We start from the raw sequence: 17,457 nt of genomic DNA, 5'->3' as shown, positions 1-17,457 counted from the left end.
TTCCCCTCCAGTTATCTCCTTTCATTGTAGTCTCCTCTCATAAGAACCTGCTGAGTCAGTAAGAACCTGCTTTGGCTGCTAGTGGTTGGGTGAGCAGGCCCCTCAGGGTGCACTACTACCACTGCGAGCCCCAAAGCTGGGCACTCCACACCCTCACTGGATGGCAGAGTGACCTGAGGGTGGCAGTGGCTTACTACTAACAATTACAGCGAGCTGGAGGACAAGCCATGGACACAGCCATTCTCCAGTATCTGGATTCCCATGCAGAAGCAGCATCTGTAGTGGCTTTGTCAGGCTCTAACTGCAGCGAGGAGGTAGGGGCATGTCTTAGCACCCTGTTAAGCCTGGTACCCATGATGGACTGCCCCTCCTACCCCCCATTGCTATGCTACTGTCTCCTAACAAATCCTTACCATTGTATCCTGACCAGGCCGATCTGCTATCTGAAGCCATCCAATTCTGCCACCCTATACACCGCCTCCCACTAACACAGGGCCAGCCCAAGATGTCCTGATGCCTGAGGCTGCATACCAAATGCTTCTCATAAATTTTCAGTCCACTGGAGCAGCCCTGAAATGTTTGTAGTTTGATTTTCTGTCCGTCATTGGGAACTGTGATGTAGTGGCTCTGGCTCCCTTGGTGTTTTTACATTTTTTTCCTGTACAGTGAATTACTTTTCCTGACTGTTTGATTATTCCAGTTGGATAGAAAGTGTAGATATACCTTGTTGTTTTTGTCACTTCTTGCAGCTTTCTTCCTTATTAGGACTCCTCCTTTGGCTATCCCATGCTGCTCCTTGTAACAGGCTTCTTTGACTCATCACCTTCCTCCTATGCTTACTTCTGAGATTTAATATTTGCACCCTATGTGTGTTTTGGTCTCAGATTTTATCCTTGTATGGGAATCAGATCTCCAGAATACAGAAGGACAAAACGCTGAGGGCAAGAAAGAGAAACGCAGGCGAAAGCGGGCAATTGAATTGCACAGGGTGTGGCGAGAGAGGTTTCTGCATAAACTCCAGATGGCAGGGCTCAGAATGGAACTGGTAATCAAACTCTTTACTGCAACCTTTTGCTTTTCATTGCAGCCTAGCCTTGGTCTCAGGGCCATAACTAAGGTGAAGCCTGAGGGACACCCGCCCAGAGCAAGGAGGAGGGGCATGCTGTGGCCAGGAGGCTCCAAAGCAAAGGTGCATGCAAAGCAGCTGTAGCCCCGGCCCCCTCCTCCGGAGAGAGCCTGGAAGAGACAGCATGCTGCTTACTTAGCTTAATAAATACCGTGATGCATCTCCCCCTGAGCTGTAGTTGAATAAACTGTATGTGACACTATCACATTCGTGTTTTCTTACTGTGCAAGTGGCAACCAATGAAGCAGAGTGGGATGGGGCAAATGCAAATATGATGACATGCCCACTGACTTTTTCAGGGCATTGCTGGTGCCCATGTGTCCTCCTGGTGATGTAATTTGGGCCTACCTACATCTTTGTGGAATCAGAATGAGTAGGAAGCAGAGAAAGAGTTGAGACTAATTTTAGCACAGTGTTGCTAAGATAATTTAAGGCAGTGTTTCTCAAGCTGTGGGTCGGGACCCACTTGGTGGGTCCTGAGCCAGTTTCAGATGGGTCCCCATTCATTTCAATATTTTATTTTTAATATATTAGACTTGATGCTACCATGGTATGTGACTGCATTTGGAGAAGTGTTACAGACTTGTACTTGTAACAAGCTACTATGTCTATTCTTTTAACAATGATAGTAAATGGGACTTACTCCTGGGTAAGTGTGGGTAAGATTGCAGTCTAGGATTGTTACAAATTTTCCTGCTTGATGATGTCACTTTCAGTCATGACATCACTTCCAATGGGTTCTGACAGATTCTCATTCTAAAAAGTGGGTCCCAGTGCTAAAAGTTTGAGAACCACTGTTTTAGGGCATTAAGGGCTAGCAGCATAAACTTCATGTAGAGCCGTTTAGGGCGCAGTCCTAACCCCTTTCCAGCACTGACATAAGAGCAATGCAGCTCTAAGGTAAGGGAACAAACATTCCCTTACTTTGAGGAGGACTCTGTAAGTGACACCCAACTGAAGACTGCAGCACATGTCACATTGGCACTGCTATGCCAGTGCTGGAAAGCACCTACGTAAGGGGTTAGGATTGCGCCCTTAGTTATTAAATTTTTTTTCCTGTAAACTACTTTGTGAAGTTTTTGATGAAAAGCAGAATATAAATATTCTTAACAATAATAAGCTATTACCAGACCCTGTGTGACCATGAGGACACATCTGTTCCCAATCGCGTGAGATTGCGGAGTGCTTTTGAAAAAGGTTACTTTGCTTCTGAGAGTTACTAAATCTTCTGCAAGGGAGTTTCCACATGGCTAATTAATCTCTATGCTTTTCTTGTCTCATGTCTTTTCTTTCCAGCACACAACCGAGAATGCAAGGAAGCTGGTATACTATATACTTCTGAATGCCCCCTGGAGTGTGCTCTGTTATTATGCTGAAGATCTCAGGTTGAGGGTTCCCCTGCAGGTGAGGATATTCTTTAAGCCAAACTCAAGTCTTCTTTCAAGTTGAGCTTGTGTTGGGACCTGATCTATAAACACAGCAGAAGAGGAGATAAAACTGTTCCTGGACTGTACCACTTCAGATTCAGGTGGTAGTGGGGAAAATTGCATAGTTAAACACTGTTTCATTAGACTGAGTTACTTATCATAGAAAACTAGCATGTTGCAGGAAGGTGAGTCAAAGACACTTCTAGTTTTTTTTTTATGCAGAAGTTTTTGTTTTTTCCCCATAAATTGGAATATTCAATTTTTGTAGTTCTCCCACTGTAGTCCAAAGTGGTGTATTCCACTTCATTTCCTCTTTGTGTAGACCAGGGTTCATGTTCTGTTTCACTTGGTAGTACCTGGCAGTGCAAATGAGTTTGCATCTCATTATATTTCAGCTTTGCTCAGTTGGGAGACCTGCTCTGTATTAGTTACAAACCAGTTGGGACCCACAAACATGTTACAGTAGGCATGAAGGCAATCTTGCCCTTTCTCTCTCTTGTCTCTCTTTTCCATCTCTTTATTTTCTTCACACTCCTTCAGATAAGGAAGAGGTGACAATTCAAGCACGAATGGTTACTCATTCTTTGGATCCAACATCCAGTGGACCCAGTGCTAACATCTGCATGTCTCTCTCTCTGCTGCCAGGAACATTCTTCAGTGGCTGGAAGAAAGTGCACATCTACTTCCCTTCTGGTTGTTGCATTTTTTGGAATCTTTGTGTGCAAAAAAAATGGATCTGTTTGATCCACCATTGTTTTTCCTGCAAAGATAGAAGCTCTCTGTTTTTGGTAATCGCAGCACCCATCAATGCTAAGCTCCTTTGCACATTCTTAAAAACGGAGACAATTTAACTGCACACCAGCTCTTGATACACACAAGAAGAGAACAGGTGCTGTATCTACTAGATCAGCAAACTAGGGGGCTTACAGTTCCACTGGGGAGGCTTCCATTAACACCCTGATTGCCCCTCATGTTTGCTCCACCCCACCACGTCTGCCAGGAAATCCTGAAGCAGAGCCTGCTTGGGGAAGCAGAATAAAGAATCTGTGGGGGCATAGTGAACATGGGGGGTGATTGGTGGCAACAATGGAAGCCTTCCCCTGGAATGGAAAGCTCTGTTCACGCAGGTGAGGGATTAGCAAGGGCACTGGATCTGGCCTGCGGGGGAGTCCAGAGAGCCCTGTACTAGATAAATACCACTTAAATTTAATGGGGTACACCAGAAATGGCCCCCTCTTTTTTTTTATTCTTCAGTGACTGAACATGTATTTCTTAGCTTTTGCAGACTCACAAAAGTTTCATCCTCTTCTACCTGGTTGTATGAACGCTATTTATCTTGGCTACTTTGATTGAATGCAGCCTTGGTGACTGACTGCTGATGATCATGTATAGACCTACTATGCTTCTCTCTTACTTTGTTTCCAGGCTGTGCCCAATCAGGATGACACTAACTGGTCCCAAAGAATTCTGATGAAACTGGGCATTCTTAATCTGCTTTACGATGAGGTTCCTGACCTACCTTTGGATTACTACACTTGTCATTTTAAGGCAAACAAGTTACAACGGTAAGATGTTGGACTTACAATTCTTCTCCCTTATCTTCTCATATCTACTCTCTTCCCAAATGAGTTTTATCTAACAATCTCACAGATCCTTTGAACATATCTAAATATCCCATTTTTATGCATCTGAGGTTGTAGCTAATTGAAGCTAATAGCGTTATTTGCCTTTTAGGAGCTACAAGACTATTTTCCATTGTCATCTACTTTTAGCTGTTTTTATTCAATCTGACATTTTATGGGGATTTTAACTGGTGCTGGTATTTTAATATTTTACCCTGTCTTGGATGGTTTTCTTGTCAGCTGCCATGAGGGCTTCAAGTCAAAAGGCAGGATAAAATTTCCTATTATAGTGATAATAAATCACTATATACTGTGGCAGCATGATGCAAAAGTGCAAGGAGTTTTCACATATTTCAGTGTAAAAGTATCTACATCTTGTCTGTTTGCTTCATGCTTTTTATTTCACTTCTGGCACCAGGTGTGGTGGTGTACTCATGAATCTAGAATTATGTTGTTATAGTAATAGCTGTCATTTGACAGACTAAATTAATTTACTAAATTAACTCTTGCGTATGACTTCTGGATTCAAATGTCAACTCCAGTAGCTAACATGCAGCTCAATATGCTATTTCAGTCTGTAACACTAAATATCACAGGGGAGGACCAGTCATTAAGTTCCGATATTCCCCTCCAAAACACTAGCGGGACCTATAATCCTTGAAGAATCACCAAATTCTCTGTGGGGAGAGCCAGGGTGGTGTAGTGGTTTGGGAAGCTTCCTGGGTGACCTTGGGCCAGTCACTTTCTCTCAGCCTCACCTACCTCACAGGGTTGTTGTGAGGACAAGAAGGAAGGGAGCAGCTGTGCACCCCACCTTGAGCTCTTTGGAGGAAGGGCGGTATAAAAATGTGAAGAACAAAATAAAATTAAAACTTTGTAGTACTACTTTCTTCAAGACTAGTGTGCAGAGGTCACAGCTCTCCCTGGTGCTGCCAGGTAACATCAGCCAATATATGGTGGAAGAGCACCTGGCAATGGCCAGTGGAGAGGTAGGGTTTCATGTCCAATATGGTCTCAGTCATAGTTTTTTTCCCCCCTCAGGTTTTTTGGGAGTGATAACCATGACACCTTCTTCAGCAGCACCCAGCGACACAGAATAGTAAGTTCCAAGCCCAGCCTGATGGGAACGCAAACCCTGAAGCAGTATTTGATGGGAGCCCAAAATAACTTTGCCTGTTGCTTCTGCACTGGTGCAGGCAGATATAGGGTCCAAGGCCAGAGTGGTAAGGGGTGAAGTCAACACCATTTTCTGTTTGCTGGCCTGTTTGACCAGAGTAAATAGAAAATCATGCACCAACTCTGCCCAGAAAGGTCTAGGAGGAAGGGGTGGAGATGATGCAATACAAAATGTATTGCAACATTCTTAATTGTTAGGACAAACATTTAGCATTGTCCTTCATCCTGGTCCTCCTCCTATTCAGTTTATCAGGCATGTTCTTCCTTCATTTTTGCAGTCTGCTAGTGCATATGTCTACTGATTCAACACTTTCTGTCTATACATCATGCTGCCACTCTTTCTTCCCCTGTCCTTGTACAAGCCTTGTATTTTTTGCAAGTCCAAGAATCTCAAGAGTTCCTTCCCTACCTTTTTTAGTTGTGCAGAATCCATAGAAGGGCAAGTAGCTTTCTATGTGAATTTTGGCATTAATTAAAAAAAAAAGTGAAGACATTTTAATTCAGCTCTGAATTTAAAAACAGGCAGATGGCTAACCACAAAAGAAGGGTGTAATTGCAGTTACCCACTCCATCAGAAGCAAAATCTTAAAGATTACAGAGGAGAAGTGCTGTTGCAGACTTACCTTAAATGTTCAGGCTTTGGACTAATCTAGGGAGAGTGATGAGTGCTACCTGTGGAAATCAAGCACAAGTCTCATTATGCTTTCTTTCAGCTATATGAAATCCTGGCCACCACATCTTATGGCAACCCAAAGGAAGGAGAGGTTGGAATAGAGAGGCTGTTGAATGAGGATGTCTTCACAGCTGCGTTTCCATTGCATGATGTAAGTTGACAAACAGATTCTTCCCAACCCATTTTGAAACAAGCAGTTGGGAATGTCTGCATCCTGCTCTGATGCGGAAACCTTGCTGAAGCTTAGTAGGCCTGTATCTGATCAGTTTCCTGGATAGAAGACTATCTGGAAACCTTGAGTTCCACTGTAGATGGAAAGGTAGGATATAAATGTATCTGGTGTAGTAATAATAATATACAGGCATGCGCCACTTAACATTGAACCACTTAACAACAGACCATGTATATGATGGTGGTCAAAGCTCAACAAAGAGACTCTTATGAGGCAATCAGGTCTCCCATACCCTGCAGCAGAGTGTCCATTTACACAGCAAAGAGGCTCTTAATGCAGAGAAGAGACAAAGTCTCCAGTAGCCTGCGCATCAGTGTCAGAAGTGATCCCGTTGTTAAGTGACACACACCTCTACTTGCATTGGCTCTGCAAATTACCTGTAATCTTGGGTGCTGTACAGTTCATAGACTGTACAGGGCTTATGTAGGCAGCAATCCCTGTATTTAGTCAGTACTGAAGACTGACATGCTATGCCTTCATTTTAATGGACTTCTTGCTTTTCCCTAGGACACTCTTCTTAAAATATCATATTCTGCTTGTATTTACAGTATTTTTATCACCATGTCCTTGGAAAAGGATAAAGGTTTTGCAAGGCTTGTGAGCATTTAAAATTTCAATTTGGGAGGTAAACAGTTTGGGAGTTCCACTTTGGGAGCTAAATAGTTGTTTCACCTATATCTATGTAAATAAATTTGATGTGGTATACGAAAACCCCAGGCTACCATTTTGGTATTTTGACTGTGCGGTTTTGACTGTGCAATAGACACTTCTGGCCAGACTTGTGCGAGCAGAATTCTTCTAGATCTCTGCTTTATAGCGCAGAAGACCAACAACATGTGCCTATTTAAAAGTTTAGACTCTGCTTGTACAGTTCTGTAAAAAAAATGGATAGATTTTATCCAAGGATTGAAAAACTATTACTGCTTTTATGAATTGAAGAGGTATTTAATTAATAATCCTTTTATTTATATAAATACATACAGTATGTATAAACAGGGTCTTTGTATATGTGAATGTAAAATGCATGCAAATGTTTAAACAAATCTCTGCTTCATGAGAATAATATTGCATTTACTGCTGAAAGGGTTCCTATAAGATACCAGTGGTGGAGATACCCTCCACTAAGCTGAATCAAAGACAGATTCTTTTCCACTACTGGGCCCAGTGGAGTAAATGGAAGAAGTACCAGCCCCTCGGTCACATTCGCAGGTACTTTGGGGAGAAGATTGCTCTCTACTTTGCCTGGCTTGGTGAGTATAAGACCCCTGGCGTTAATTCCTCTGCATTGATCTATTGCCAGATTAAATTCTGTGACCACATTGGTTCTCTCTTGCTACTGAGTGGTGCAGTTATGTAATAAATGTTAACATATTCTAAAAGTGGGCCAAAAAAAAGGAGAAGTGTATATCAGCATTATAGACTTTAATTTGGTTAACACCATTGTATTCCCCAAGGAACCCTGGGAATTCTAGTTCTGTGTTAGGAGGGTAGATTTAGGGTAACTAATGGGACAAATTTCAGAACCTTCCCAGACCACAATTCCCAGAATTATTTGGAGGGAACATGACAGAGTAGTATGAAAGAAACATAAATGTGTAATGCAGATTTGGCTGTGATAGGCTAACTCAGAGTGGGCAGCCTGACAGTTCCAGCAATAGCCGCACCATACACCTTCTCTTACAGGCAGTCCCCTAATCAGTCTTCGATGAAGTGATATTTTGAGCTAGAATGTGACACCCAGTTGGGGTCAGGGGAGGGAGATGGCCAGTGCCATTTCCCCCAGGCAATTAGATGCCAGCATGCTGGGGAGTTCAGATAGTTCCCCCCCCTCCTGCTGCAGGTCTGTTGTTTATCAATATAGAGTTTAATTCATTCCAAGCCTATGTCTCACATGCTTCTTTGGGGAATGCCAGTATAACTGCAGTGGGGCACTTGCATCCCCGCCATCATTTGCACTCCCCTTCCCCGTCTGTGAGCGAGGCAGAGGTGGGAAAATGTGGGTAGATAATTGGCTGCCTGTAGGAGCTGGGTTGTAATGCAGCTATTGCTGGGGCTGTCAGGCTGCCCGGCTTATCTGCTCCAATTTGGCAAGCCCCCATCCACCTGCCCTATGTTCAGTCTGAGACTAGCAGGTTGCTTTTTAAGGGGCTAGGTAGGAATTTCTTGCTGTTAACGTGATTGGCTGTTGGTTAGTGGTTTTTTTGCCTACCTCAGACTGGCATTTGGGTGTGGTCAAACTGGGATTTTTTTCAAGTTTGTTTTGGATTAGGCAGGTGGCATACTGGCTGGGTAGCCAAGAGTGGGGGCTGGCGTACATGCTGAGGTTAGCAAGGCGAAGGGGTAAGCTGGGACTGCTCTGACAACACTTGTCTGGATTGGTGAGGCTGGCTGGTGAGCCCCTTGTCTACTTCGAGCAAAGGCTTACACAAGGTTTTCTGGTGTGGGTCTGTGCTGGCCGGCTGCCTTGACTGGCCGGCTGCCTTCGGGGTTGGCTGGAATAGGCTAGCAAAGTCCTTGATTGACACCTTGAGCCAGGATGTGACATTTGATTGGGGAGTGTCACACTTGATTGGGGAGTGATGGGGGAGGTAGTTGGTCAGCCGCTGGTGAGTTCAGATAGGTTTTTTCTTCCCCCTGCTGCAGGTCTGTTATTTATCAGTAAAGTTTAATTCATTCCGAGCCTATGCCTCGTATGCTACTTTGGGGGGTGCCACTGTAGATGGATTTATCTGTTCTAGACTTTTGAATGTGGCTCAGAAAGATTTCAGGGGTAGGAAAGAGATCAAGTGATTGACAGTGATACTCATGTGCAGTAAAACACTTGTGACTCTAATTATGACTGCTGTGTTGTGTGAGCATTGTATGTTCAGGATCTTTAGTTGTTAAGCTCTTTAAAAGACAACTTTACCTGCGATGGTATGATTGGGGAGGTCGGAGCCTGATGCCAGTGCCTCCCTCCTTTCCCATGATGTACTGCTATGCCAGGCCAAAAATCTATCATCATAAGGCAGAGTCAGCAGTGTGATGAAGCTACAAAGAAGGTGAATGCAGTTTTTGCCTGCATTCCCTAGCTTCCAGGTCGCGAGAAGTCATGGTTCTGCTTTACTCTGCACTGGTTAGACCTCTCCTAGAGTATTGTGTCCACTTCTGGGCACCTCACTTTAAGAAAGATACGACCAAAGTGGAGCAGGTTCAGAGGAGGGTGTCAAAGATGATCAGAGGGCTGGAGAACAAACCCTACGAGGAAAGGTTAAGGGAACTTGGTATGTTCAGCCTGGAGAAAAGAAGGTTCAGAGGGGATATGATAGCTTTCTTCAAATACCTGAAGGGCAGTCATATGGAAGAAGGGACAAATTTGTTCTCAACTGCCTCTGAAAGTAGAACTAGATTCAAACGGTACAAACTGCAAAAGAAGAGATTCTGATTGGCTATCAGGAAAAAATTCCTGATTATGGCTTGGCAGTGAAACAGATGCCAAGGGAGGTGGTGTACTCTCCCTCACTGGAGATCTTCAAGGAGAGGTTTGACAAGCACGTGTTGGAAATGCTGTAGGAGAATTTCCTGCTACAGGCAGGGGTTGGACTAGATGACCTACGTCCCTTCCAACCCTATGATTCTAAGGACAAAGCCAGGCAGAGAGAAGACCATCCTTAGAAGCCTCCCTCTCAGTGATGTGGAGAATTCCTCCACAAAAACCTAGATGATAGCAGGTAGCCAAGGGTCCAAGAGCAATGGAGCAAGGCTTTGACTTAATTCAACCCACCACAGGCAAGTAAGAAAATGTAAGTGTTATGGGAATCTTGTCCGTTATGTTGCTCCAGTCTACTCTGTTCCAGTCTTGATATGCAGTCTAAATATGCCATGTACATTTCTTCCTTTAGGCTTCTACACAGCGTGGCTCCTACCAGCAGCTGTAGTTGGAACTCTGGTCTTCATAATAGGCATCTTTATGGTTTTTAATGACATTCCCACGTAAGTATCAACATTTTCCTCCCTTTTCTTCTCTGTTCAGCAGTCCTACAATAAACCTGTATGCCTTTGTTGTGCCTGTCTTTCACATATTATATACTTGGTTCTGGAGCAGAGGAAGCTTTTCAGCATTTCCCATCAACCAATATTAAATGCTTGAGATCAAAGTCCTGTTTAGATTCATAAAGTTTAATGGAAATTTGTTCCCTTCCCCTGGGATAAGCCTCTGCTATCTTCATGTGTCAACTTGGACCTTCTCCAGAGATTATTGCTGGTGCAAATCTGCATTGACCAGTGAAGGCAGATTAGGCCTGGAAAGGGGGTTAGGATTCAGTGGGAGCTGCCGCTGCCAAATCCACCCACTTCCGAGACACAATCCAGCCTCCTCCCCATCCTGCTCACCCCAGCCCTGTTCCACTCCTCCCCACCTCTCTCCAACCCCCTGTGTGGTCTTACCTGCACCAGCAGGTGTCCTCAGTCTGTTGTCTCATGCACCCAATCACTTGCCACTTCCAGCAATGGCCAGGCTGTGGGCTCTGGCAGTGTCACATTTGTGACAGCTGGGAAGTGTGTTATGCCAACAAAACACATGTTCCACCGGCATTACATGACCTTAGGATTGGGTCATCAGGCTATCATCTATGTAAATGTTCCTTAGAATCTTACTGAACAAAGTTCAGTATATAAATACTGTTATTAATAATAACAATAATAATAACAACAACAACAACAAAGTGGGATTCACATCTGAGTAAACAAAGAGAGACTAATATACTTGAAATATTTATCTGAAATATTTTTAAATCCCATTTTTGTTTGTATATTTGTTTTAAACCATTACAATCCATTCTAAGAGTTTGGGGTGAAATGAGCTAGATCTTTAAATGAAGCATGATGAGCTCTATCAAAGAGATAAGTAGCAGGAGAAGAGAAAACTCTTGTGAAGACATTTTAAGTTGACTTTTTTCTGTTGTATAGTCTTAGAGGGGCGTGACTATAGGGGGGAATCATGACACACTCCTAAGAAGGAGATGATTCAGCATAAAGCAGGTCCCTGTGTTCCAAATTCAGTAGTGCAGTTTTGCAAGGATGAAAGGGGATGTTACCTTGAGCACAGAGAGAGCAAAAAGCAGGAGTTCAGAAGAGACTAGAAGCCTCTAACCTGCTAAACTGATGGGTTGTTTTCTTTCCCCCACATTTATTTCTTCTCTCTATCTGGATTATAGACAGGAGATCTGCCACAGTGGTGGTAGATACCAGATGTGCCCGCTTTGCAAAGTCTGTCCCTACTGGAACATCTCTAGCATCTGTTCCATGGTTCAGGTACAGTTCATAGCTCTGAAGAAGCACCTCTGACTAAGTTACATTTTTTTTAAAGGTAAGAAATTGATGAACTCTTTAAGCCACCGTAGTACTACATTATACTTCCAATGTGTGCACAGCATGAAGTGCCACACAAAAATATTTCCACGTGAGATGGCCACATGGTGAGATTCCTCTGTGACCTATTAATTTTCTTCTTCATCTCTTCACTGAGACCACCGTATGCACGTTTAAGTAGTTCCATGTGAGTTCAAACAATTGCTTCCATACTACCTGTGCATGCATGTGTATGTGTTTGTGGTGGTGGTGTGGAGAAAATCAATCTAAATGCTAATCATGTGCTGCTAGAGGCCACATATGAAGAAACTGGATGTTCATATGTGTCTTTGTAATGTTTATTAGCCATTCCTCAGCCAAACTCTTAGAGTGGTGTACAAGTTTTTTAAAAACACAATTAAAAATATAAACACTCGTGCAGGGCTGCGCACCCTTTACTCTACCGCTGATGAAAAAGTCAGCGGTAAAGTGAGTAGCCCCATTGCGGGGCTGCTTACCTTACTCAGGGGAAGGGGACAAATGTCCCCTTCTCCCGAGGAGCCTCCCGCGGAAGCATGGGAGGCGCAGGATTCGGCGGCAGCCCTTTTCGGTGCCGCCGAGCCTGGGCGCTCTGGGCAGCTCGGGATTGGGCTGCCCAGTCTTTAATTAGAGATTTGCCACAAACAATGCATACAGTTATTATGTGTGATTTTAAGTGCAAAAGTGACACTTGGGAGGACGGACTAGTTGGCCCCCATATACATGCTCCTTTAGTGCTTTATATTGAATCTGGGACTGAGGAAGATCTTCATTTTAAGGATGAAGGCGTCTGCAGTTGGATACTTTGGTCCTAATGTGACGTTCCTTGCCCTGTCTTAACATGTCTTAGCATATGCTCAGCTGTAACTCCTGTCTGTTTTTTTCAGGCTGGTCGTCTCTTTGACCACGGTGGGACTGTCTTCTTCAGCATCTTCATGTCTCTGTGGGCGGTCACATTTCTTGAGTACTGGAAGCGAATGAATGCCACCCTGACTTACCGCTGGGACTGTTCAGACTTTGAAGATATTGAGGTATGGCCTATGGCAACCTCTACTACTGCAGCTAAAACCTAACATTGACCGATGTTACATTTCAGGTTATGTCCGTTATAGGAACGTCCACGACCCCAGTTCGCTGCCATGGCGCCCATGACAACTAAAAATCCAATCACTGGAGAGGAGGAGCCATATTTTCCCAAGAAAAATCGTTTCAATAGAATTGTAGCTGGGTCGATGGCCATCATCATGATGGTGAGAGAGCGGCTGTTATGGTGTGAGGTGTGGGGGGAGGGGGAGTGAGGACTGAGTGATCTTGGGGCATAAAGGCTTCTTTTTGTATGTGCATTGCTCACTGTTTCCCTTGCTCATTCATCTTCCTTAAGTTCAAAAGGAAGAACATTGGGAGTTGAATTTGTAATCTTTCAAGAATTTATTATTATTATTATTAACAGTATTTATATACTGCTTTTCAACAAAAGTTCACAAAATGGTTTACAGAGAAAAATCAAATAACTAATGGCTCCCTAATGGCTGTCTCAAAAGGGCTCACAATCTAAAAGATGCAAAACAAAGGCAAACAGCCACTAGAAAAGACACTGCTGGGGTGAGCAGGGCCAGTTACTCTCCCCTTGCTAAATAAAAGAGGAGCACCCACTTGAAAAAATGCCTCTTACCCAATTAGCAAGGGTGAAATAGTGGCTGAAATGAGGAAAACTATTCTCTGAAAGTTCACAGAAGTTGCCTGCCCTGGAAATTGAAAACTTAAAGGTTTAGCTATTCTTCCTGCTCATCCTTATGAACTGATGCTGTCAAAAGTAGCAGCTGAAGAGCAGTGTGGAGTAGGCACCATTGACTCCCAGCTTGGCTGATTTTCACTTGAAGGCATAGGGGAGCACTATGGGATACAGAGAATACAAGATATACTGTCTTCCTTGGCTACCATCACTGCTTCTAGTTTTTGTTCTGATCAGGAAAGGACCACCCTGCAAGCAAAGGTATGGCTTCCATAGTAAACTCCAAGGACTGTTAACTTTATTTCACTTAAGAATAAAATGGTGAAGCCCCTTGCTTTGGATTTTGGGGCCCGCTAGAGCTGGAGATGAGATTTTATGTGGGGCTAACTTGTCTTCATGGTTCAAGAAATGTGTCTCTTAGTGAAGCTGAGTGAATGGGGATTGCTTTAGAATGGTGACACATTTGGTGTCAAGAAACATCCCACCCCCCCCCCCCCCAAGATTGGATTAGCTAGCAACTCAAAATATTGCTGGGTGGATATGGGATCTTTCAACCAGGGCGGAGGAGCGATAGGATGTTTTTCTGGAATGTTTTCAGATCTGTTATCTAAAGTGTGTTTGCCTCCATGTGTGACTTTGTAATATAATTCTCTGTTGAAACTCTTGCATGGAAGATTTAATTGCAACCATGCTTACAGCAACACCAACGGATCTGTTAGTGGAAAATGAATTACTAGTGCAGAGTATGTGCTTTGCATGCAGAAGAAACCAGGCGCAATCCCCAGGGTCTTGAGTGTCAAGACTGGGATAAGGACCCCTTCTGAATCCTGAGACTGTAGCAGCCATTCAGAGTGGAGTACTACAGTAGACCGGTTCACAGAAAACAAAATCATGAGACTATTATTATTACTCACTTTTGGCTATTTTCTACAGATTGCTGTGGTGGTGATGTTCTTGATATCCATCATCCTTTATCGGGTTATCGTTGCCATAGTTGTCTCCCGGTCTGGGAACTTCCTTGTTGTGGCTTCGGTAAGGCACCTGTGTGGCTCCCTTCCACTTTGGCGTTTTGTTTTGTTGATTGTATTTGCATTTCATGTTTTCTCCTGTGGCCTCCTTTAGGCTTCTCGTATTGCCAGCATTACAGGCTCAGTGGTGAACCTCATCTTCATCCTCATCCTCTCAAAAATTTACACATCACTGGCACATTTTCTCACCAGATGGGGTAAGTGGGATCTATGTTAGAAGGTGCAGTTTCTAAGTCTCAAGACCCAGCTTAATGAGACCTGGATAGAAAACATATACTGTACAGATTGTGTTTGTTTTTCTTTGGCATCTGCAAAAAGCTTCAAAACTTTTTTTTTAAAGCTTGCAAAGCAAATAAGAATAGAGTTGGTTTATCAGTTTAAAAAGATTATTGCAAACAACTCAGAATCCAGTATCATCTAGTAAGCAACATCAGAGTCCCTTCAGGGCTTTTGTGCAAATAATGTTACAGCACAATTCTAGCACTGCCCTGAGCTGGGACAAGTCTCTCGTGCTGGCTCCCAAGTGTGGTGAACATGCCGTAAAGCGTGCTCGTGGCTACTTGGGAGCAGACTGGACCAGCACACAGATGTGCGCTGGACCAGTGGAGCTGGAGTGGCACCAAGACAGGGTGAGTTTGTGCCAGCCCAGATAGGCTGGCACAGGTGGTGGGAGAGGGCAGAGGGAGGGAGGAATGTATGTATTCATTCAATTTGAATGGTGTTCAATTTGAAAGTGCTTTTGCCCAGGATCTGCATTAGAATTCTTTAGCACAGAGACATAGAATCATAAAATGCTAGAGTTGGAAGGTGCCTTGGAGGCCATGTGGTCCAGCTCCCCTGCTCAGTGCCTGTGACTACAGTATCCCTGACAGGTGGCCACTCAGGCTGTTTGAAAACCTCAAGTGAGGGTGAGCCCACAACTGCACCAGTGCCAGGCACCTCTTACAGTTAGGAATTTCTTTGTCATGTCTAGCCTAAATCTTCTTCCCTGGACACGGGGAACAAAAGTGTGAGGATTGGAAAACCTCTGTTCAGAAGTGGGGGGAGGCTTGAAAGATGTCCACCATCCTCATGGCAATTATTTTGTTTCTCTGCCTCAGAAATGCATCGCACTCAGACCATGTATGAAGATGCTTTCACCTTTAAAGTGTTTGTCTTTGAGTTTGTCAATTTCTATTCTTCTCCCATCTACATTGCCTTCTTCAAGGGCAGGTGAGTTAATTGGAGATGGGCCTCTTTCTTAACCCAAAGTGCAAGTAGCTTTCCTGAATGGGACAGGTGTGCTGGAAAGGTCTATCAGCACTGCCAGAATGTGCCCCAACCACATTCCTGCATTTGTCTGGTATTTCCCCCAGCCACACACTACTGCCTGAAGAAACATGGGCTCCTTCTCCCCCTCCCCTTCTGTTCAGCAGAAGCAGCTTCCTTACTGAACAGGTATCAGAGCCCCATCCCTTCAGGCAGCAGTATTTGGCTGAGCTATGCTGTGTCCATTGTCCTTGAGCAGTAATATGAACCTATGTTGTTAGCCAGCTTGTCTGCTGGTATAGCAGGGCTTCCCCATTGTCTAGGATCAGGTCACCTAGGAAGCAACTTAGCTAAAGATGGTGGATGAGGAGGTACTTTAGCAGTTGCTTTGCATGTGTAGATTAAGCCTTCCACCACCGTTACCATGCCTCTCCTCATTAGCGGATGGGTACATTCTGGGCAGTGTGACCAAAAATACTGCCTGATGCTGCCTCAGATCCACGCTGCTGCCTTGCACTGAAAAAAGCACCTTATCATGCTTTATTGTGCAGTTTTTGCAAACCCAGAAGAGTGGGACTTCCTTCATTCACATGATCCCTGCAAATAAAACAAGAAGTCCCACACTTCTGGGTTTGCAAAAACTGTGCAGTGGAGCACAGTAAATAAGCATGTCCTTGTGTCTGTAGTGGGCTGGAGGGAGGCGGTGGCAGACTTGGGGTAAAGGGTGCCCCAAATCTGCCACTCACTTGTCCCCCTGCCTGCTGTTGGTGCAAGCTGCATCAGGTTGCCTTATGGCTGGGCTGGCAGCAGGTACATTGAAGATCTGAGAATTCTGGTAAGGTAGACTGCTGTTCCAGAATGTTGCTCAGGCTTCTCAAAGCTGTGAATTTAACAGCAACCCTTTCTGCAGCTGACAGAGTGATGAAAAATGTGACCATTTCCAGAAGGGTAGCTCTGTTGCTACAACTTTAACAAGGAATCTTGTGGCACCTTAAGTATGAACAAAATTATTGTAGCAGAAGCTTTGGTGAACTAGAATCCACTTAATTCAAACAGCCATTTCTTGGCTGTTTGGCTCTGCTAATAACAACATTTTATTTTTCTCTATATCTGTGCCTGAGTGATTTGCCACCCTAGAATAACTTCACACATCTGAGGAAGTGAACTTGTAGTCCACAAAAGCTTGTGCTAAGTGAAAAAAATGAAGCACTGTTTCCATCTGTTGGCCACCAGCGGTGTAGCAACGTACGAGAGTCAATCCAGGGTGAGAAACCAAACTGGAGACAAAAACCTTGAAGATGTTTGTCCAATATTTATTGTCAGCAGTGGCCTCACACAATCTGATTGCAAGGTGCCTGGCAAGCTTCTGAAACATCACATGGAAAGGGGGCCTAACTCAACTTTACTCTCACCACAAAACCTCAGTAGCTCTTTTCAAAGAAAGAAAAAAAAGATGTTTCAGGAGAGATAGGTTTGAAGCAGAGAAGCCCTGGGACAATCTTCAGGACAGAGAGAGAAAAGTACTTACAACATGTAATTAATTTGTAGAATTCATGGCCAAGGAATGTAAAAATCCCTTTTAAAAGGGGGTTCAGCAAATTCATAAAGAGTCTATCCCTGGCTATTAGTAATGATCATGATGTGGATAGGGCAGAGTTTTTAAGCCAGTGCCGACGTGCTTGTTTTTGTTATTTCTTTCTTCATCTCCAGGTTTGTGGGCTATCCAGGCCACTACAGAATGCTGCTGGGCATGCGCAATGAAGATGTGAGTAATGTATCTTGTAAATTGCAAGAAAAAGGGATGGGACCTTCAAAAAACAGCTGAG

General features: G+C 44.0%; 1 protein-coding gene across 1 annotated transcript in view; it reads left to right on the top strand.

The window, feature by feature from the left end:
* The window catches only part of ANO7 (anoctamin 7), a 29,276-nt gene that overhangs the window by 5,919 nt on the left and 5,900 nt on the right, over positions 1–17,457 (top strand). The window contains exons 3-16 of the mRNA XM_066621499.1: positions 885–1,045; positions 2,423–2,530; positions 3,979–4,118; positions 5,217–5,274; positions 6,065–6,175; positions 7,341–7,506; positions 10,138–10,228; positions 11,452–11,548; positions 12,511–12,654; positions 12,736–12,873; positions 14,289–14,387; positions 14,478–14,580; positions 15,484–15,595; positions 17,342–17,396. Coding sequence (XP_066477596.1) covers positions 885–1,045; positions 2,423–2,530; positions 3,979–4,118; positions 5,217–5,274; positions 6,065–6,175; positions 7,341–7,506; positions 10,138–10,228; positions 11,452–11,548; positions 12,511–12,654; positions 12,736–12,873; positions 14,289–14,387; positions 14,478–14,580; positions 15,484–15,595; positions 17,342–17,396 — 1,583 coding nt within the window. The remainder of the gene's footprint in view (positions 1–884; positions 1,046–2,422; positions 2,531–3,978; positions 4,119–5,216; positions 5,275–6,064; positions 6,176–7,340; positions 7,507–10,137; positions 10,229–11,451; positions 11,549–12,510; positions 12,655–12,735; positions 12,874–14,288; positions 14,388–14,477; positions 14,581–15,483; positions 15,596–17,341; positions 17,397–17,457) is intronic.

This window comes from Tiliqua scincoides, chromosome 3 (genome assembly GCF_035046505.1).
Source record: "Tiliqua scincoides isolate rTilSci1 chromosome 3, rTilSci1.hap2, whole genome shotgun sequence".
Classification (NCBI taxonomy): Eukaryota; Metazoa; Chordata; class Lepidosauria; order Squamata; family Scincidae; genus Tiliqua; species Tiliqua scincoides.
Note: the sequence above shows the minus strand (reverse complement) of the source record. Positions and strands in the feature narration are given on the sequence as shown.